The sequence below is a fragment of the Mus caroli genome, unplaced genomic scaffold (assembly GCF_978045245.1).
Source record: "Mus caroli unplaced genomic scaffold, Mus_caroli_1 scaffold_16, whole genome shotgun sequence".
Classification (NCBI taxonomy): Eukaryota; Metazoa; Chordata; class Mammalia; order Rodentia; family Muridae; genus Mus; species Mus caroli.
The window spans coordinates 62,742,976-62,766,555 of record NW_028227271.1 but is presented as its reverse complement, the minus strand read 5'-3'; the positions used below and the strand labels follow the sequence as shown (position 1 = coordinate 62,766,555).

General features: G+C 39.5%; 1 protein-coding gene across 4 annotated transcripts in view; it reads left to right on the top strand.

Annotated features, from left to right (window-relative positions):
- Nucleotides 1-23,580, top strand: part of Oxr1 (oxidation resistance 1) — a 407,724-nt gene that overhangs the window by 276,192 nt on the left and 107,952 nt on the right. Inside the window, exon 1 of one of the 4 annotated variants that reach the window (XM_029469695.2) lies at nucleotides 22,814-23,072. The exons of the other annotated variants lie outside the window; for them this stretch is intronic. Within the exon in view, the coding sequence (XP_029325555.1) occupies nucleotides 23,054-23,072 (19 nt within the window). The 5' untranslated portion in view covers nucleotides 22,814-23,053. Of the gene's footprint in view, nucleotides 1-22,813; nucleotides 23,073-23,580 lie in introns of those variants that run through there. 4 annotated transcript variants of the gene reach the window in all.

Genomic DNA, 23,580 nt, shown 5'->3' with positions numbered 1-23,580 from the left:
TATGTGAAAGATGAAATTATTATTTAATAAAAAAATCACAAATATGTAAGAGAGGCACTTGTAGCCAAACTCAATGGCTTGTCTTGGTAGGCTTCATCTAATTTAAGGAAGCTAGTGTATGGGTCTTCTTTCTCATATGCAGGAATATCTTTGCTTTCTCCCAAATTCTGTTTATGACTGAAAGGAGGAAATATTATTGACAGTTTTTATCACCAATACTGCATCTCAAACAGTAAGACTGGTTGAAAAACAAAAATCACTCAATCAAATTGGCTTTCTATTTTACCCAGATAAAAATCAAATACAGTTGTAACTCAGTGGCCTGAAATAATAAGGAAGACTTATCCTCACTCAGTATTTGCCCCAGAGGGGCTTCTCACTGTATATACATTGTTGTTTTGTGTCTGAATTGAACGATATTTATTTTTCAATGAAGAACAAAATGGGATACTTCATTTTCTTCCTTTGAAGAATGTGTATCTTTGGTTGCTATAAATTACTTTCTGGGAAAGGTTAAGTTAATATTTTGATGAAAGATAAAAATCTTCAAAGTAAGCTACAAGCTTTTATAATAAGAATGAGAATCCCTGAGCTAGAATGTCAAGGCTCAAGGGGTAGAGAAAAGATTTGTATGACATACAGTGAGGATTATTTTTGGTGTGAAGTTTATACCTCTTCATTAGAACAACTCTTTCAAATTATGACCTTGTCCTTAGTATCTGTGTTTTGGAATAAAAATTAGAGTCCAAGAGTAGAAACCCATGGGTTTACTTAGAGACAGCAGCTCTTATAAATGAATGAAGGCATTATTTCTAAACAGTAGGAGTGACAGAAGCCATGGGACTTTGAGAACATATGCTTTACCTAAAGATAGCCAACCTACCGTATGCCTCCCAAACAAAATACATTAAGACTCCAAATGTGGCTCCCCAGTGTGCTGCCCAGCCTGGACCACAGTGTCTTCTTCATCTGGGCATGTCTCCTTTCACTTTCCCTTTTCTTTCTCTTTTCTTTCTTTTTTTATGCATCCTTACCAGTAGTTGTTCAACTTCTATTTGAATAATTCTGGTGACAGGATGTATTTGTCAGGGTTTTACTGCTGGGAACAGACCAGACACCATGACCAAGGCAACTCTTATACGGAAAACATTTCATTGGGCCTGGGTTACAGGTTCAGAGGTTCAGTCCATAATCAAGGTGGGAGCATGGCAACATCCAGGCAGACATGGTACAGGGAGAGCTGAGAGGTTGGCATCTTCATCTGAAGGATGCTAGTGGAATACTGACTTCCAGGTAGCCAGGATGAGGGTCTTAAAGCCCACACCCACAGTGACACACCTACTCCAACAAGGCCACACATACTCCAACAGGGTCACACCTTCTTTTTTTTTTTTTTTTTTTGGTTTTTTTGAGACAGGGCTTCTATGTATAGCCCTGGCTGTCCTGGAACTCACTGTATAGATCAGGCTAGCCTTGAACTCAGAAATCTGCCTGCCTCTGCCTCCCAAGTGCTGGGATTAAAGGCATGCGCCACCACTCCTGGCTTCAGGGTCACACCTTCTAATAGTGCTGGGCTGAGTGTATACAAACCATCACACAGGAACTCATCAACTTCCAGAGCTGCAAAGCCCTTTGTGTCTCTTGTTACTGTTGGTGGTGACAATAGCCCCTCACATAGCATCAGCTTAGTTAATGCTAACGAACAGTGGATTTCCACTACAAGCTAGGGCCCAAAGGTTTCTTTTCTGTTTTGTGACTGCTACTTGTGTTTGTGTAAGGTTATAACTGTTTGTTTCATGAGGGGGATGATCAGCTCTCGAAATGTAGTCTTCATATGTTAATGTACTATTCCAGTTGAACTTACATGACACATGTTACAGAGTTCCTAGAGATCATAGCTGATCTCAGAAAGGTCTACTTCTCATTAACATTTCAGCCTAGCTATATCCTCTTAGCAGAGAATCTAGCAAACCACAGTCCTACTCACCACCAAGGGGGAAGAATGGGTGGTAAATTCTGAAATAATAAATTTTCATTGTTTATAAAGCACTGAATCCATGCTGATAGATTTTTTTTTATTTAAAAAAACAAACAAACAAATTAATACAAAATGAGTGACATAGTTGTTCTCCATGGTGGAACTGAGCAGAGAGAAACAGGAGTAGAGACCATTTACAAAGTCACTGGGATGCTCAGGCAAAAGATAATAACAGCTAGGAACAGGAGCCTGGTAGTGAACAAAGAAAGCACATTTGGAAGTGATACAGCAGCAACTGGTGACAGAATCAGCAGAGTGACAGAGAGGACCTAAGCAATGATTTACGTTTTGGGGTTGTGTGTGTGCGTGCGTGTGTGTGTGTGTGTGTGTGTGTGTGTGTGTGTGTGTGTGTGTAAAAATCAAACCTTAAGTCACATGTTAGGAAGATGACTTATAGTTACATTCTCTGCTCTTGTGTACATAAAAGCCCCTGTAACTTAAATGTATGGGTTAGTGTTTGGTTGTATCTATGGCCTCTCTTGCATGGCCTGGATGGACCTCTCTCACTGTATTCACAGAACATATGTCTGGAATCAGATTCCTTTGTTAACAAGTATCATGGGGAGAGAGAAGGGGGCTAACGCACCATGCTTCCTCTATGAAAATGTGGGCATTTTCGCTTGAATCTCTTAAGATTTACCTAGCATCAGAAAGCCCTAATGTTATTGTCATCTGCAAATTAGCATCTTAGCACAAAAAGAATATAAACCATGTTCTACATAGTTTACTTTTAAGAAAGAAAAATATTGTCAACATCTTCTGTTGTTTGGCTGTGCTTTTTAAAAATATAATATATTGGTATAATCAAGGCTGTCCTAAGATTAACCCCCCTGAGAATACGGACATCATAGGAAATAAAAAGGTATTGAGTAGAAGCGTGTGTAATTTAATAGCTGCTTCCTCTGAGTGTGAGATCATGGTGACTGTTATTTTCCTCTTTTCTCTGGGGAAAATACGAAAGATTGAGATAATGCTTTAAATTTTATTTTTAGTTTATGGTTTTGTTTTGTGTTTGTTTTTGTTTTTTGACCTGGGAATTAAATACAAGACCTCGCACTCAATAGTCAGGTGTTCTTTTGGGGACACTGGGTCCCTACCCTCTTTGTACATTTTTCTGAGATAGTATCTCACTATAGTTCCCAAGCTGGCCTTGAATTGATTTTTCTGTTTGCCTCTGCTGGTAGTAAACGTCTTCTTTTTCTGCCTCAGCTTCCCAAGGAGATAGAATTACAGCAGGCCTGGCTTTGCTGTACATTAAAATAAATACTTTAAGATGTTTTAGGAAGAAATTTTTGGAAAATGCTTTGAAAAGCAAGAACACACAGTAGTAAACAAAAAATTATAGGAATAAAATAAAAATTAAAAAAAAAAAAACTCCACTATCTGTGAAGTACTAGCCCTGGGCCCTAAATAACTTAAATAAAGCCCCAAACAGCCTTTACATGCTTCAAATACCTTTTATGAGTCCATCAGGGAATCATGGTCAAGCTCTGTGAGCCCTCTATGTGAGGAGCTAGGCCATGGCTGGAAAGAAGCTTGCACTGCAGTCAAGCAGCCATTAGAATTTTAAAACATCATTCAAAGACCACATGTAAATATTTTATGAATAGTAATATCCATTATTGTTGTTGTTGTTTGTTTGTTTTCTCTGTGCTGAGCTATCAGCTACATGCTTTATGTTGACTCTAGGAAGTGGAGACTGTTTGATTTCCAGCACACCCATTCAAATTCCTCCTGCCCTCATTACTCACCCCCCAAAAGATCCTCTTCCACATTAATGCCTGTTGTCTTATCTTTTGACCAACTGAATTTAACGAGAACGTTTCTGTGTCCATGGGTTCAGGACTATACATTGGAACTGAGCAGATTCATCAGTGGATATACAACTAAAGGGAATCTTGTGCAACCCCCAAATCCAACAATACCCACAGTTTAGCAGAAAGAGTTAGGACCAGCTAAACTCCTTCCTGACTGCTGACAGGTCCAGTCTTCTGCAAACCTATTATAGGCAGCAGCAGCTATGCTTTGAGATCATTAAATTTGGCTGTGTCATACTCAGAAGTTGGCATTTCACAGCCTTTCTTTCTATTGTTGTCTCCTCTATTTCTTTCCTCCTCCTTTTTCTCCTTATCCTTGAGCCTTAGAGAGGGTGTTATAAATGTCCTGTTTAGGACTGAGCAGGATACAATCACTTATCATCAGTACCTTGTAAGGCCATGCAGCTCCACGATCACCACCGTTTTCTGTGAAGAGAAGTTTCTCTGGTTGAGACTGAGAGGAGTCACATTTCTCTGTGTTAACACTGCTCTTCACGGAGACATGGCACAGAATCTCGATTGATTACTGACTCTGCTTCAAGCTAGAAATCCTTTGTCTTTTTAACCCCCAGACACAGAGTATTCTTATAGCTGGAACATCCTTTATTGGAGTTTAGGGGGGTAGGAGGGGTGGTTAAAGGTGATGATTGCAAACAATAGGAAACAATTCAAACTTAAGATAGAACATTACTCCCTCTGAATTTGGGGCTAATTCTCCATAATGGTTCTTCCTCCTCATACTTAGGTCTCTTGACAGGTTGTTTGACTACCTACCTGTCTTTGGTTTTAGAAGCGATTTTTATAACCAATACCCCCTCCCATGTCAATTCTCCCAAACTTCCTCAAACTGAGAAGGTTGTTAAGCTGTGTAGATCTCTTTATCCACCTCAATCAGGGCTATGATGCGGTTTGTAATTCAGTAACTCGTTAAGGAATCCTGCTGGGTAAAGCGCCATTTACTCAGGGTCTACACCTTACCTTCTTAAAGGACCAACTGAGAATTTGAACAATCAAAGTACCTCCTAAAGCAAATAATCCCCTATAACAACCTTAATAAACTGTAGTATACCCCCGCACACTGGGTTCTCTAGAGGGACAGAGCCAGAAGCACATATAGATTGGACATAGAAAAAGGTAGAAAGATATGCATGGTGTGTGTGTGTGTGTGTGTGTGTGTGTATGTGTGTGTGTGTGTGTGTGTGTGTTCACAGATCATGGTTGGGTGAATGTATACAAATGTAGCTAGAGAGACAGAAAAAAAGAAAAAGAAAAGGAAGGAGGAAGGGAGAGAGAGATTTTTAATGTATGTTTTGTGTTGTTATTGAGCTGAAATCCGCACAAGCTACTAAAAATTAGTTCAAATTCCACAAAGAGGGACAAACTTGGAACTCAAATAGGAATTTTTTTACACTGTAATCTTGAAAACAATTGGGGGGGGGTGGAGAACTTGTCTTTTCTCATAAGGCCTCCAGTGATTAGATAAGGCCTAGCCACCTTATATAAAATTCTCAGCTTTATTCAGAAATCTACTGATGTCTCTTTAGATGTTAACCACATTTAAATATGACTCCATAGCATCTAGACTGGCCTTTGACTGACTAACTGGGCATCTTCAACCAACCAAACTGACTCAGAAAATTAGTCCCTATCGTAGACGGACTAGATACAGCTGTGTTCCTACCCTGAGTTGTTTAGGGGTCTTTGCTATCTAATTAGTTAAGCTATTGGATTATATAAAACTAAGTTTCTCATAAGACTTCAACGGTGCTGTGGGGAGGGTGTCGTCTTCAGTGGTAGACCCACTGAATAGTTGACCATGTTTCAATAGATAACCTCTTCTCATGCTCACAGAAAACCACCAGAGGTAAACTCAGCTGTTCACAAAGATGTACAAAGTACAAATGGACTTGGAGGGAAGATTGGGTTTGATGAGAGAGAGAAGTGAGAGAGGTAATGGAGGGTGAAAATGATTCAAGTTCATTACATACACTTAAGAGATTGTGGGAGAAAGACATTACTTGCAGGACCTGTTCAGTCACTCAGCAGGGAAAGGTGTTTGCCAACCAAGCCTGACAACCCTCTGAGACAGACCTCAGATCCACATGGTAGAAAGAGAGGATTGTCTACTGACCTCCACACACACATTATGGTGTGCACACATGTTACGATATGTATGCATCCACACATACACATGCCATATAGTTGTAAGAAGTATATAAAGACTTGTGAAATTCAAGCCCAGTGCCATGGTGCATGCCCGGAAGCCCAGAACTTGGGAGGCAGAGGCGGCTGGATCAGGAGTTAAAAGGCCAGCCTGGGAGAGTGAGTTTGAGGCCAGATTGGGCTACATGAGATTCTGTCTCCAAATAACAAACAAACAAACAAAAAATTTAAAAAGAAACAAGCATAAAAAGATTTGAAACATTAAAAAGTACTACTTTTGAACTCATCCACTTGTTTTATGTCGACAAATACAGAGAATGTATCTGGTTGTGAGACTCAGTTGCTTCTTAAAAGTGTTAGCTTGCATGACTGTAAATGTGGGACAAAAAGGGAGCGAGGAAGGGTTTATTGAATAAGCCTTTCTAGTGAACAGCTGCTTAACAAATGTCGGGGCAGCTGCTTGTAACGGCATGAGAGACATGCCTAACTTTTGATCATGGTTACATAAGCCTTCCTTTTTTGCTCTTATAGAGTTGCTTACAATATGTTTATATAATATGGTTTGGTTAAAACTTCTAACAAGAGGGAAGCATTTCAGCAATGATGTTAGCTGGCTCCTTCTGTCTAAGAGCATGTGAGTGTTCATAAGAACCTGTGCTTCTGTGGGTACAGAAATTTTTACCAATCTTTTTACATAGGGATTGACTTAATGTGGGATGTTATTTGTCCTGGGCAGATTTCCACATCTGATGGTTGTTAGAGCTTGGGTTAAATAACCTTTGATTTGTGAAGCCTTACAAATTCAATGAGGCAAGACACTTGGGACTGTCAAGTTTTTCCTAAGGCAAAATTATTCCTTTGTCCCAAAGATGTATAATAAAAGGATTCTGATATGACAAACAAGCTTTGGGAAGTCTGTTGTAAAAAATCATGAAATAAAATTCATGAAATGAAACCTGTGTAATGAAAAACATAACCTAAATATTTTTTTCAGACAACAATTTACTTATCAAAATTATAGTAGTCTACCATAAGTTAGCAAGGCCATGGTGAGCATCTTGTATTAGTGATATGGTTTCTGGGGTTCATTTATATTAGTCAGGTAATGTTTTCTTGTTCAACAAGATTCGACCTACACTTACCACTTACTTACTTGCTTACTTATGTGTGTGCCTATGTCCTATGGGCATTGTGGCGGGCACAGGCTAACTCGTAGGAGTGAGGTCTTTCCTTCCACCATGTGGGTTCCAGGGATGAAGCTCAACTGCTCCAACTTAACAAGTACCTCACTTTATAAGCCATTTCACTGGCCCCAGAAATAGTTTTAAATGATAAAAGTAAAAGTCTTCCTATAAACTCCACATAAGATGCCTCCTGCTTACTTGGGTTGAGAAATGACAAAAACCCAAAGTGTCAGAAAATGACAGTTGTTGTCAATAGACAGTTCTCATGCTCGGTAGTAAGAAAATAAAACCAACAAAAATAAAGCAATAAAAATAAGTCTTGCTAATAAGCATGCAACCATTGTCTTTCCCTTAGTTTTTATCATAACCATTTCTGGTGACATGATACATAATTCTTGCAGCATGATGACACATCTTTAGATAACAGCTATATTGTAGTTTATATGAAAGATGACAACTTGGATACTTGGATAAATAGTTTGTGGGAATTTGGAGGGAAAACCAATCTGGTAGAGGCTGGCAATATGGCTCAGTGGTCTAGCACTACCCTAGCATATCAGGACTGTGGGTTTGATGCCTAGAATGGGGTGGGGGTAAAGGTAGGAGAGGAGAGGAAAGGAAAGGGAGGGATAAAAGAGGAAGAGGAGAGGGAAAATATTAATTTTTAAATGTTTAAGTTCATTTTTTTTATATCAGACCAGGTATAATTTCTCCATGTCTTCATTTTATTTTCTATAAAATGATGATAATACTTAGTACATCATTGTATATGACATGTATTTAACAGTTATATTTAATTCCTATTGTATTCACAGTTGTCTTAGTTAGGGTTTTACTGCTGTGAACAGACACCATGACCAAGGCAAGTCTTATAAAAAACAACATTTAATTGGGGCTGGCTTACAGGTTCAGAGGTTCAGTTCATTATCATCAAGGTGAGAGCATGGCAGCATCCAGGCTGTCATGGCGCAGGAGGAGCTGAGAGTTCTATGTCTTCATCCAAAGGCTGCTAGTGGAAGACTGACTTCCAGGCAACTAGGGTGAGGATCTTATACCCACACCCACAGTGACACACCCATTCCAACCAGGTCACACCTTCAGATGGTGCCACTCCCTGGTCCAAGGATATACAAACCATCACATTCCACTCCCTGGTCCCCATAGACTTGTTCAAAAACAGGAGTCTATGGGGGCCATACTTAAACATAGCATAATGCAAAATGCATTTAGTCCAACTTTCAAAGTCCTCATAGTCTATAGAAGTTGCAACAATGTTAAAAGTTCAAAGTTCAAGGTCTCTTCTGAGATTCATTCAACTTAATTAACTGTAATCCCCAAAGCAAGGCAGGAAACCAGCTGTGCAAACTCCAAACTCTGCATCTCCATGGCTGATGTCAAAGTGGACATCTTTGTTGACTGCAACAAACTGCTTTCTCCTGGGCTGGCTCCACTCCCTGTTAGCAGCTTTCCTCAGCATGTATCCCATGGCTCTGGCATCTTTAACATCTTTGAGTCTCCAAGGCAATTTCAATGTTACAGCTTCTTGTTTCAGAGTCTGGGATTCCACTTGATCTTTTGGACTCCTCCTAAGGGTTGGCATCACTTTTCCAGCTCTGCCCTCTGTAACACTCTAAGCTCAGGTTGATCCACTCCACTACGGCTGCAGTTCTTGGTGATCACTCCATGGTACTGACATCTCCAATATACTGGGGTATTCCACTCCAACTAGGCTTCACCAGTAGCCTCTCATAGGCTCTCTTCAGGGTGCCAAGCCTCAAATCCTTTGCATGACCCCTTCAGTCCTGGGCCATCAACTACAGCTGAGGCTTCACCTTCTCCAATGGCCTTCCCCGGCCTCTCACAGTGCTAAGCCTCAGCTTCTCTCCATGATCCCTTCATTCCTTCACAAGCAGTACCACCTGAGTGACTCTTACACATTACCAAGTCTAGTCGCAGCATGAGGTACAACCTTGGGTATCTCTGGAACACAGCTTCTTTGTGCTCCCAGAAAACAATTTCCAGAAGATTTCACCTCAGTGATGCTGGTCTCTTCTTAATCACTGCTAATTCCTTAGCTCCAGCTAACCAGCATCAATTACCCAGTAGTTCCTCACATTCTTAAATCTAGAGCCAGAGCCACATGGCTGAAGCTGCCGAGTTCTGCTGCTTACAGGAACTAGAATATGATCCCCTTGTACTATTACATTATCACTAGCTTTATGTTTTCTAAATCCTTCACCTCCTAAGCTTGGCTATCCTGGTTCTTGCTCTGTAGATTGACCTTGAATGCAGAGATCAGCATGCTTGTCTCCTGAGATTAAAGGTGTGTACCACCATGCCTGGATTTAATTTAGCTGGGTAGGATCTTGCTCCAAGGTCCCACTCCCTTAATCTGTTATCTCCTAGAACACAGGAATTTGTTCCATTTCACTTCCTGGTACCCCTTTAATACTCGAACCATATATTTTATATTTTTCCTTTCTAAGCTTGCTATGCCTGTTCAAACTTCTCTTCATAAGACTTAACCAGAGAACAAAGTCTCTGCTGGGCTTTTTTGAAACTTCTTTTGTCAATGCAATTAATCCAAGTCTCTTCACCTTAGCCTCAGGCAAACTTTTCAGACAAGGGCAAAAAGTAGCCACATTCTTCACCAAAGTACCACAAAGCCAGTCTTTATGCCGCATTCTGAAATTCTTCTCCTTTGAAATCTCTTGGGCCAGGTCAACACAGTTCAAATTACTCCCAGCAACTAAGTCTTCCATATTCCTACTAGGATGACCCATTAAGCCCCATTTAAAGCATTCCATTGCTTTCCAAATACAAAGTCCCAAAATCCACATTTTGTCAAATAAAAGCATGGTCAGGCCTATCACAGCAATACCCCACTCCTGGTACCAACTTCTGTCTTAGTTAGGGTTTTACTGCTGTGAACAGACACCATGACCAAGGCAAGTCTTATAAAAAACAACATTTAATTGGGGCTGGCTTACAGGTTCAGAGGTTCAGTTCATTATCATCAAGGTGAGAGCATGGCAGCATTCAGGCTGTCATGGCGCAGGAGGAGCTGAGAGTTCTATGTCTTCATCCAAAGGCTGCTAGTGGAAGACTGACTTCCAGGCAACTAGGGTGAGGATCTTATACCCACACCCACAGTGACACACCCATTCCAACCAGGTCACACCTTCAGATGGTGCTACTCCCTGGTCCAAGGATATACAAACCATCACAACAGTATATTACCAAAAAGTTATAAGCTTAAATGTTACAAATCTAAATTCCCAGTAGTGAGTGTGAAGTCCGGATCCATCTTTCTAGACTAAAGATGGGGTTTCAGGAAGGCTATCTTCTTTTCTGGAAGCTCCAGGGGGAAATCTACTTTCTTGCTTCTTCAGGTTTCTAAAACACATGAGCATTTTGTGGCTCATGGTCTCACACTATCTTCAAAGTTTCTCATGTCGCATCCCTTTGACTCTGCCCTTCCTGCCTCCCTTGTCACTTGACTGTTGTTATTACAATAGGTCCACAGGCATGATTGACAAAAAATTCCCACCTCAAAGGCAGCGAACTATCAAACATCTCACCTGGTAAGACATTAGTGCTCCACCATATGGTGATACTCATAGGCTACAGGAAGCAGAATAAAGAGGTCATCATTCTGCCAACAATATCAGAATACCAGCCTCTTGGAAGCCACTCAAAGCATACTGCCCTTTGCTGTGGAGGAAGAGTCCTTCCCTGTATGCCTTGTAATGTTTAGGTAAGTGGATGCCAACTGACCAGTGTCCCAGAAACTAAGAGAGCCCAAAGCTCCAGCTCACTGAGTTTCGACACCTTGTGCAAACACTAGTTTGGGCACTCTGCCTAGAAATTTGGGGGATAAAAGAACAACACCGTTGTCCTATCTAACCTAGAGCCTTGTTGTCTGAAGCGGCTGCCCCTTCCCCTCTTTGCATGCCTTTCTTAAGGACACTATACTACTACGCTAACAACTTACTTAGATACAGAAGTTGAAGGCTCACGCCGCTATCAAAGTTAAAGCTCCGTACACCCAGCTCTGAGGTTGGCAACTCTCCCCAGTATTCCACGTGTGTTTGAACTCATCTCCAGACTTCTAATACATTTGTTTGACTCACACCATCTCTGTCTGTTGTGAGAGAAGCCCAACTATTCTCTCCTGTGCATGTGAACATTTGGAGTCAAATGCTATCTTGTAGTCCCTAGTGCTTTCTGCTCTTTCCTGATGATGTTCCAATGTAATCAATCACCTGGGAGACATACTTTCTTCATTGTTAAATAGGCTTCCTGTGCTTGTGCTCTGGCAGCTGTTTTTTTTTTTTTTTCTTTTTTCTTTTTGGAGACAAGGTTTCTCCATATTGTCCTGGCTGTCCTGGAACTCACTCTGTAGACCAGGCTGACCTTGAACTCAGAAATTCACCTGCCTCTGCCTCCCAAGTGCTGAGATTAAAGGTGTGCACCACCACGCCTGGCTTCTTGTAGCAGTTTTTAAAAGGGTCCATGTCATATGGAAGAAGCGTCTACTGAGATGGATGCATTCCAGTAATGACCTTGGCTGGTTGCTCATGCGTGCAAGCATGGAGCCACCTTCCATCTACAGATCAAGCCTTCTGTCCCCTGCTTTCCTTCCTCCACTGACTGTGCCAGCAACCTGAAGAAGGCTCAGTTCTCTTCTCTCCCCTGATTCTCCCTTCAGTCTCTCTTCTGCCTTGTATTGGATCGGCCCTTGTTAGTGTGTTAAAGGGCACCAGGAGCTATTTCAAGCACCCACCATATGCCAGCCCCTGTGTTTAAGATATTCTGCATATATTGTCCCCTTCAATCCTAATTTAATACCTTAGTGGGTAGATATTATTTCTCTCTCTCTTTTGTACTCTAGATGCAACTGGGGCACATAGACCTTTATGTTGTCCAGCAAAAGCAATGAGGTAACTGTAGCAGGTAGAATTCAATCTCAGATTCACTCGATTTCAAAGCCCCTATTGTTTATCTATCCTCTATGAGCCTGTTATTCAGTTCTGGTTTTAAGGCATGCGTCTCTTTCTTGCTGGAGTTCATGGATTCTGTGGCAGATTTCTCAGAGACCCTAATGACAGATGTATCCTTGTTCATGTTGGTGGTGGTTCCTGTGGGCAGCTAAGGACTGCAGTGTGTACTGTTTTGATCACTGGACAAACATTATCCTTGTAGGTGGTTGTACAGATCAATCCAGGTACATTTCTCAAAGTTTCTAACTTGAACCGCAGTTAAAGAAGGAAGAAAAATTTCAGGTGTGGGTGACTTTGAGCCAAAATCACCTAAATTAGGATCCTAGTGAAGGAAAATGATCCTGACAAATCCATTCCTTTTTAGCTAAAGATCAACGTTTAGTGTAACCAATGGCAGGCCAAAACTTGCTTTTCTTCTTTGAACAAAACACCCACAAAGGGAAACAGAAACCAGTTTAGCAGCTTCACTTGGGCTTTCATAAGGCTTCCTGTAACTAAAGCTTCCCATTGTGCCTCCGGTCCTGGTAAATTGGGAATGCTTCCTCCTCTAAACTCCTTGCTGCAAGACCACAAATTTACTTGTGGCAATGCTTTATATCCTGCGTTTCCTTAGTAAAAATCTGAATCTTAAATACTATTTGGTCAAGTGGGCTTTGTACCTCGTTCCAGTACTCTACCTCATCCTTTGTTTATTTTCACAGCACTTAAGGAGAGAGAGGGTGGGGAGGGAGGGAGGGGGTGGGGAGGGAAAGGGGGAGGGAGAGAGGGAGAGGTAGAGAAAAAAATCCTTTAATCCCAGGACTAGGGAGGCAGAGGCAGGCAGATCTCTCCGAGTTTGAGCCCAACTATGTCTACAGAGAGAGCTCCAGGACAGCCAGGACTACATAAAGAAACCCTGTTTCCAACCTGCCTCACCCCTCTAAGAGGAGAAAACAAACAAACAAGAGAACAAAGTGCAACTTAAATAGCATATGTCTCAAATGTCTCAAAATGTCTCAAAAAACAAAACAAAACAAAAACAAACAAACAAACAAAAAAACACTTTCTAGATCTTGTGTTTTCCTACTCATGAAACAACATAAAATCAAGTGCCACATACTAAAAAGGTCCATCTGGGAACATACTTACACAGTATCCTGTCCTTGTGTTCTCTAGATAGATGGGAAAGTTACAAGAAATGACCGTTTTAATATATATATATATATATATATATATATATATACACCCTAAATTCATGAATTATACTGATTACTTAAATGTCTGCATTTTCCTTCCTGTGGGAGACATAATAAGGTTTGGAGGATGATTTTCTTATATAATTCATGAATTTAGGGTATATATCCAGTTGGGGAAGCTGAAAAAATACACCTTATCCTGAAAATTGATGCAGCCTAGAGTTATTAATGGACCAGTAGTCAAAACTGGGACAGAGACATGAGATTATTAAGAAGTATATTAAATCAATGTAGAATTTACTCAAATCTAAAAGTTACATTGTGTTGTATTTTTTAGGCATGAATAACCATAAGAAATATGCATTTAAGTAAATGAGGTAGAGGACTATAATGTGTGTAATTTGTTGTCAGATAGGTCAGCAAATATTTTTCTCTGTGTGTGTGTGTGTGTGTGTGTGTGTGTGTGTGTGTGTGTGTGTGCATAAAAATGTGCATGTGTATGTGGAGGAGAGAAAACCCAAACAGAAAGTAAGTGGGATAAAACAGTGATAATGTTGAGTCTCAATACAAACTATATAAGAACACTTTGCCCCTAGGTAATATCAGTTCATATCTAAGATGCTGCCATCTAAATTACTCACCCTGAAGATTATTAGAAACTTTAGACCAATATCTCCAACTGCTACTTAGTCATGTTCATTGGGATACACCAGCGGTACTCCGATATTAGCCTTTCAAAGCTGACTTTATATCATTTGCCCTTTAAACTCATTTCCTTCTCCATTCTCTAGTGCCAAACCAGTTCTTTCCTCTCCCTTCCAAGGCCCAACAAACATTGCCACAATTAGCCAAAAAATAAAAAATAATTAAAAATTTAAAAAAATCAAGCCACCCTCTAAAGCCTCCTGAATTAATTCACCTCTCTTAATCCCTACTGCTTCATAGAGCACACAGATTACAACCATCAGCTCAGAGGTGGTCTCCTATATTCAGGACGTATCTCTCTGTAACCCTTTGCATGACTTATGGCTATATTTCTAAAGGTCAAATCTGATTCCATTAATGCTCTGCTTAAAATCCTAATTGTATCCCTCTGGCTCTGAGATTAAAATCAAAATTGTCAAAAATAATTTACAAGCTCTATGAAGGCACTTGTTTCCTAGAATGTCATCTCTCTCCTATTTTCTGTCCCCTTGAAGCCACAGTGGGCTTCATCATGAGTTGGTCTTTGTGCCTTGAACACTTTCTCCATGCCACCCCACCCCCATAAAAGCTAATCTTTTAATAATATATTTCCATTTACTTGATTTATTAGTTCTTTTAAATCACAATTTAGATGACGTCAGCTAATACATGCTACCCAATGTATGATTAATTTAGAAGGAAATTTAAAATATAATACCATTATTATTCATACATTGATTAATCTGGCATATATCAATTGTGCTTTTAATCAGTTCAATTTTCTATAAATATTTCTTGAACACCTGCTGAATGGCTACATGTGTTTGGGTCATAAAGCAGGCATGCTTTGCTATCTGACAGTATTGGTTTAGATGCAGGGACTGTATTGAACATCCCTGTGCTTAAATCTTACTCAAGTTAACTAGCCATAAATCAATATGTATCACTTGGTGGTAAGTGTTTTGAAGAAAACGTCATACAAAGGGATACAGGTGCTTTCTGGTACACATCAGTAGTCAGAAGAGCAGAAGAGCTCTCGGATCAGAGAGCATGCAGCCAGAGGCTTGGATAAAATGCTGAAGCAAAGTCAGGCCATTGTCTGGGTGGAAGAACATTCAAGGAGTGCAGGAACTGCAATGCCAAAGCCAACTGGGAACATGCTCAGCTTGTTCCTAGTAATAGTAAAGGACTAAGTAAACATGCCCACAGTGCAAAGGGGCACTGGTGAGGAGCTCTATGGGGCAGAACCTGCTCTCTTAAACAGAGAACTCACTCTGTTGGTTCTAATGCAGCCTTGGTATTAATTTCAATTGTCCTAAAGATATTCTGTGTAAACAGAGACAACAAATTGAACTGCAGTTTGTGAGAAGGAAAGAACACTGGGGACAAAGGCAAATAGAAACAGACTCCCTAGTGCAGTACTGTTGCCCAAAGGGTTGGGAACAGAGCCCAGAACACCAGAAGCAATGTTGGGAATACAGCAGCCAGTAGATCAAAGCTCTGGTCCCTCACAAACCAGTGATAATGCCTGACAGCCTGACAGCGGTGTCGTCTCTCTTTCCTCTGACCTTTTCCAACCCTATTCCTCCTGCCTGCTTCAATCCTGAGATAATCCACAGCCGATTCTTTCCCAGCCTTTAGGTGGTGGTGGAGAGAGAGTTCTTTTTGCCTTTGAACTCTAACAGTGATTTTTCGTTGTTTGTTGTTGGGAAGTATAATAAATGGCTTTAAAATATAATATAATGATGTTCAGTTTCTCACTGTTTCCAGACACATGTTCAAAATAGAGCTAATGTGGTTGAATTCTGCTTTGTGTACATTCTGTATGGTAAAAATAAAAAATGAGGAGATATAAATATAGCTTATGATAGAATGCACAGTGAGAATGACTGAGATCCTAGACTGCAGGTAAATAAAGACCCTAACTCAAAAAACAAAACAAAAGTCTCCATTCTTCATATTAATATTTAACCAAACACTGAACTCATTTACCAGTAGCTAAGGCTTTTCTTTTCCTGATTTCATTTCCTTTATGCATTTTGAATTTTCTAAAGCAAACACAAAGAACATTTTTATTTTCAAACCTTGATCATAAAACATTTCTATATTGCTAAGAACATGGTACTAGCAGGACTCGCCTTGGCATGGCAGGCAATATTTGAAATGCCCATCCATACTTTCTCAAGTTCTATTGCAGAAACTGTTTAGATAGGTTTTAAAAATGGACTTTTTAAACTTTTACTGAGCTTGTTTAACAGTTTATACAGGCATTCTGATTATTGCCACCCCTCTATCTCTAAGCCCTCCTACCCTGCTCCTCTCTCCCACATCTGTGGCTTTTTGTTGTTTTCCTCTGAGTTTATCGAGTTGTTTGTTTGAGATCCACCAAGTTTACCAAGACTATCTGTGTGATCAGGGTGTGCAACCATCCACTGGAAATCCATGCACTCCTCACTGGGTTCATACCTGAACACTGATGCTCCTCCATATGAATCTGTCTGTGTGGGGCTAACGAGATTGCTCAGTGGTTAAGGGCACTGGCTCCTCTTGTAGAAGACCCACATTCAATTCCCAGAACACACATGGTGGCTACAACCACCTGTAACCCTAGTTTCAGAGGATTCAACAACAACAACAACAAAATTCATAAACATAAAGTAAAATAAATTAATAAAATTAAATGTAAAATATTTTTTAAAAAATCCATCAGTAGACAATAGTTCAGCAAAGTGGGGCACTTCTCTGTAAGTGCCTCTAAAAAGTTTATTTTTTTTAATTATTTTTAATTACATATTTTCCTCAATTACATTTCCAATGCTATCCCGAAAGTCCCCCATACCCTCCCCCCCACTTCCCTACCCATCCATTCCCATTTTTTTGGCCCTGGCATTCCCCTGTACTGGGGCATATAAAGTTTGTGTGTCCAATGGGCCTCTCTTTCCAGTGATGGCCGACTAGGCCAAAAAAGATCATTTTTAACAACAACAACAAAAAAAAAATTCAGGATCATTTGGAAAAAGGTTTCACAAAACTTATTTTGTTTTATTAAAGTAGAAATAATAATGTTATATATTAGAACACATGACATAACTAAACAGTATAACAGCCAATTATAATTTTCTGAAGTTCATATTATATGAACAGTGACATAATCTGATATGTATAACATGCATATTATCTTTGCCAGTTTTTAAAACTGTGAACTGATTTCTAAATAAAGTTCACTGTAGTTATGAAAAGCTGATAACTGCCATAAATTAACCCCACTGTTCTATGAATGTCCCACCTGGACATAATGAGGAAAAATTATTATTTTTTTTTAAATTACATGAATCACATGTCTCAAGTTTTATTTCCTTTCATTCCCCTGTTCTTCTACTAAGTAATTCTAATCTTGGAATTTTAGAAGTCTACATCTCTATGTGGAGAATAGAAATCATAATATGGGCCAAAGGTTAAGAACAAAAACAGAATAAGAAGGTATAGTAAACAGAACTAGGCAGGGACCCTTCTAGTGAGGCTTGGGGGTCTGGGCATGATGTAGGTGTACGTGGATCAGATCTCTGGCTGGAACTGGTGAGATTTCTTTTGTGGTACCCAGCTCGTTCGCTGTAGCCAATTGTGACCAGCCTTCTTTCTGCACCACCTGCCAGCCTTTTAACTTAGCACACAGATTATTATTACAACAATATGTAAGTTTAAACACATCATTTAAGACAGCTATGAACATGGGAGTCCCATAAAGGATCTTAAGAGTAAGGCTGAATCAAAAGGGAGTATTTCTAGTTCTAAATAGGGCATGGGGAAGGAGCACCAAGTCTGCACCAGTCTCTTTTAGAATTTTATTTATCTGGAAAAATTATTTTTAAAATCTGTGAAATATACTTAGAAAGGGCAAGGTCTAGGGAGTAAATTATAAGACCATAAGCTGGTTTTTACAATCTTGATTAAATCTTACCCATTCTCTGCCACTATTGTCAATTTTCATATCTTTAAGAACAAGATGGACAATACAAAGCACAAGAGAGGAGATTTTCTATCTTTGGTGTGTGCTTTGTACTTGGTTGTCCCTTGCCATAAGATGAATGTGCCCTCCGACACAATTCTGTTTGCTGCTAGGGTTCTTGTTTGCCTATTTCTGTGTCTATACATCTACATTACTTTCCCAGTCACCATAATCTGCAGTGCCACAGAAAAGTTGCGCTTTTAACCTTAAAATTCTTAAATTAGGTAATAATAATTGTGCAAAACGATGTTTGTATTGGGACGTTTTCATTCATGCATAAAATATACTGTGACCATATTCATTCCTTCTGTGGCCCTCTCTGTTCTTCCTCTCAGCAATAACCTTGCCCTGTCCTGTTCATCGTGGTTACCCTTTTATAGTATGCTTCTTGTCCCCTCTAAATTCAACATGGAAGAAAACAAGCGAGTCTAATCTTCATCAGTCTGGCTTACTTAAGTTTAACATGATGATATTGAACGTCATCTGTTTTCCTGCAAATGACATAATTTTGGTAATTTTCTCATTGAGTAAACTAGTTGGTTATTTATCAGATTTTCTTTATATAGTCTTCCGGTGATGAGTACATGGTATGAATGTATACCGTGGTGATAATGAGCAATGCCATACCGAACATGGACAAGCAGATATGCTTAGTGTAAGCTGGCTTTAGCCAGCTTTTCAGAAACTTATATATTCTTTTATGTATCCTCTCGTCATGAAAGTAATTTGAAACACTTTCCAAGTACTTAGGACATGGCACACTCTACTTTATTTCATACATGTTAAATTACTCAATGGTCACAATACTTTGTAGAAAATATTCCAATCCTAGTTTCAGTGGTGATAAAACTGAGAAGAAAAATGGATCAAGTACTCCACGGTCTTGAGCCCAGACTGAATGTTGCCGGGATCTTCACTGTGCATGGATTTGCCATGCCTGCATTCAGAAAAGCACAGGCCTATATTGCCTGGGGACAGCAGGGTTAACGAGAAACTTAACAGGAGCAAAGAATGGTGAATACACCCTCTGCACAATATGAGACATTTTCCCCAAGAGGAAACCACAGAACTTTTAAGGGACTTTTTTGCCTTTAGTCACAAACTGTTCTCACAAGAGAAAAAAGAGAAAGACATACAGTCTGCATTCTCCAGTGGCTGGATCACCACAGTAACCTCGTGATGTGCTGTTCTAATGTTAAATTGATTACTAAACAACACTAAGTTTTATTGGAAGGTGCTTGGTCTGGTCATGTTATCAGGGTAAGTATCTTTTATGTGTGCAAAGCATATAGTGCTTTTACTAGATATCTATGGGCTCTAGCACCCAAACACACTTGATATGCATGCCCTGTAAATGCCAGAAAATGAAAACTGCCACGCTAGCACTTCAGACATTTTAAGAGTTACTCTCAACTACTAGCTCTGCTTGCCGGAATGAAATCAAATCGGACTAATTAAACTTTATCACATAGCAAAACTGTGTCAAAAAGACAAGATTCCTTTGTGGTATAAGTGCCTCTGGACACTTCCCTTCAGAACTGATAACTTTTGCCCCCATCATTTTTCCACACTTTTTAGTAGATCAGTACTGCCCTGAGGGAAGATGCCTACAGAGTACGTCTTTAAGGAATGCACACTGCAAAAAAACCACACATCTCAGGCTAGGGCTATCTGCTAGGCGTTGCAGCATGATACTAGCAAATGTATATTTATAACTATACCATCAATAAATAACATCTCCAATTACGGTGTTTATTTCTAACTCCAATTTACAGCATCTTCAAAAGACCGTTTTTTCTACCATACCTTTCTACCTTTTGTGAAAGATTCATCTAAAGCTGCTGTAAATTAAAGAAAACAGTAACAAAAAATAAATAAATATAAGCAGGTATATTTAGTATTTTATAAATCTCATAAAAATAAATAAAAGCCAGGTATGATGATGCGCACACACACTATTCCAGCACTAAGGGAAAAGACTGAATGATCATGGGTTCAAAGCCACTCTAGGCTGTTTGGTGAGATACAAAAGACTGTGTATGTCTCAAAAGACTGTGGATGCAGCTCAGTGGTCCGTAGAACACTGGCCGAGCATGTGCAAAGTCCTGAGTTATGACTCCAGCACTATAAAGAAATATAAATCAACCAACTTAGACATTGAACACTACATTATTAAACATTACTTAGTGTGCATGGTCTTAAAACAGATGTAAGAATATAAACTAAGAAAACAAACAAACTTTGAGTATAGCTATAAGTAACAGCATTTCTGACCACCACATTGAAACGTTCATAAATCAGAACTTCTTGGCAGCCTTTACCCAAAAGCAATGGGTAGTCAATATTCATCAGCCACTACACTCATGGCCATTTCTAAGCAAGCTAAATGATGGATTTGCTTTTGTAAAATCTTCTAAGCCTAATCTGAGGGGACTGGTGACTCAAGTCTATTTCTTTTTCAATTTTTAATAAAAAGAAATGAAGAGCAAATGAAAAAATATTTAGAAACACCCACCTCATATTGATTTGAATTGTATGTAGATAAGAAAATAAAGATATTTAATTATGTGGGTACCTACAATATAATCAGTTATAACCAATGCATGACTGTGTTTTATATGGTTATGTGTGAATGTATACAGATAGTTTCATAGTTTAATTATTCATCTTTAAGCTTGAAGCAGATTTGAATAATGTCTACTATTATGTGAAATTTAAGTATGTGAAACGCTCATATTAGCTTAGGTTTTGGTTTTCATGTGTTTTTTTTTCCTATAATAAATTTTGCTTTAATAAAGAACTAACTCCTTGCTTACTACCTGCTATTATGGCTTCTTGGGAGTCTGCAAGCATGATGAACTGTTTGAGGTTGAACACAGTGACATCTTCAGAATACCTTTGTCTTCCCCTTTTGCTTGTCATATAAGGCTGCAAGGAAAACCACCTAGTGTCACCAAAATACATTAGGACATTGTTTTTCTGTGAATAACAAACTCAGCAAAATTTTGAGAACAAGCAGCATCTCCCAAGATGATTGTATAGTTAACAAGAAAATATTTATAAATGATAAAACTCATTTGAAGACACTGATATTAGCATCACATGAAGATAACAAAATGGTGCCTAGAAGTATAACAGACCAATAATGGCATTAAGGAAGTGAATGGAGTTTGACATTTATTAAACACTTACTCAAGCAGAGTGCCCGGAGTGAAACTACAATTTTCCTGTAGGTTACCTTATTCATTTCCTAGCAATTACTTAGAATGCTGCAGCAGCTCTTGAAAGGGAACCAAAAGTACCTCCCTCAAAGACAGAAGACAGTACAGTTCATACTGCCAGCACACCAACTTCCTCTAAAACACTGACTGATCCCTTTCCAGTTGACAGCCAGCTTACTACAGGGGTTTTGTATCTTGACAAGGGCCATCATCTGTGTGTGGCATGTATGATCTGACAGAGAGCATCGGAGATGTAAACTGCTGGAAATATGAACTCCATTTTCATTATATCATTTTTGTTTCAGCGTTTATTAAGTATGCACATAGTTTTCAATGACTTATAGATCTCTGCAATTTGTCTGAACGTGGTCAGTTCAAGCTTCCAATCGTGCTTGGACTCAAGAATCTAATTACTGAGATGCCATTTTTTGCTCCTGGCTTTGGTGATCTTAGGCCCCCAAATAAAAGGCGGAATTACATTTTATTTAAGCTTCCATGCATTACCAAAGGAAGTTCTGAAAACAGGAAATGACAACAGAGACTAGCCGGGAGATAGCCATCAAAGTCTTCTGCTGGATTCCGAAGCCTGAAAATATGAGCAAGTAGTCAGGGAGAGTCAGGTCCTGGGTTCAGAACTTACAAGGGATGAGGATTAAGAATTTGGCTAGAACTCACTAGTCTAGATTAGTGGTTGCCAAAGCTTTTCCAACTATACCTAGGACAGATGACATTCTCATCTCATGAGACACATCCCCATGGTATATGCAGTACTGAGATATTTCTAATTCTTTCCAAATTAAGAAATTAATACTAATGAATGTAGTGTTAGAAGGAAACCTTCACTGTACTTTGATCTACTCTTGAAAATGGTTCAGCACCCTTCCTACATGGTATTATTTTAGGCAGGAAAGGCATCGAGGAGCCAATATAGCCCATTGTGGGCTGGGTGTGGCCTGGTACGTTAATTTTCTCGAGATCAAATGACAAATTTGCAAGAAGGTTATATTTGCATTGCACAGTCAGATGAAAGAACAATGCTTGGTAATATTTATTCATTTATCAATAAATGATTTCAGCACTTAAAAAAAAGAATTTGGCTAGAAAATAGAGTTATTACTCTTATCCATTTAGCGAATTATTAAGTGTTCACAGTATGCTAAGTGTGGGTCTTAATAGACAAGAAAATAAGTACAATATGAAAAAGATTGATGATCTCCTGATGAGGAAGCTGGAGAGTCCAGGGTGGTAGTGAGTGTCAAACTTGCATTCCAGCCATAGTTCACAGTAGTCAAGATACAGAACACAACCATGATTAACAGTCAGCTTATCGGACCCATGGCTCTCTGATCCAAGTGGGAAAGGCGGCCATGCCTTTCATTTGCTTTATGATAAGAAGGCATACAGAAGTTATGCACTGCTTTTCTTATCTCACTTTGTGACAGACTTTTACAGGGTCAGCTTAGTAACAGATCATGCAGAACGTGCTGGCCCAGCCTGCAAAGTGTTCAGTGAGCCGAGAGCAGGCACTCAGCCCTAGGGCAGGTAGAGTAGGCTGCCTGCCTGCGAGCAGAAATAGAAGACCAGACCGTGAGTTTTACATATTGCCACCAGAGCTCAGGGACTGGGCTGGGCCAGAGAAGAGGCTGGTCTCCAAAAAGGAAGTGTTATGTTACCAGGAAAGCACACAAACCAAAATCCCAGTCTCAGCTTCTTGAAAGTAGCATATTGCCGCTGAGCTGAGCCTGAAGGGAGATCTGCAGAGATGTTCTGCACACGGAAAGGTATGTGCAGTGCTTGCCAAAGGGCTTTGGGAACGTAAACAGATTTGAACGTGCTGGGGTTTATGTTATAAAAATCTAAGTGAGCTGACAACAGAATTAGAAGTTCTATAGCTACTGCACAGGACAGAGCAAATCCTATTGAAATAGTCAAGTTGAATGTGTGTTTTCAAAAAGACTTTATATGTGTGAGGTTTATATGTGTGAGGTTTCCTTGTGAACTGCTGCAAGAACTGGTGCTGATTAGAATTGTATAAGGAAGTGCTCCAAAAACTAGATTCAAGCAATGATCTTGGTGTGTCTCATGTGCAATGATATTTGTAAGAAGTTATTTGACTTTCTTTTCAGTCACTAACAGGGAAACCTTGTCAGTCTGATTTCTGCATCTCCCTAACTAAAAGTCATGCAGAATGTGATGGTGACAGCGATCAGGGCATGGATTCATACTTTTATTAACTCTATATTCTGGGTTTCAAAGACTTGTGGTATAACTAACTCATTAACCATCTCC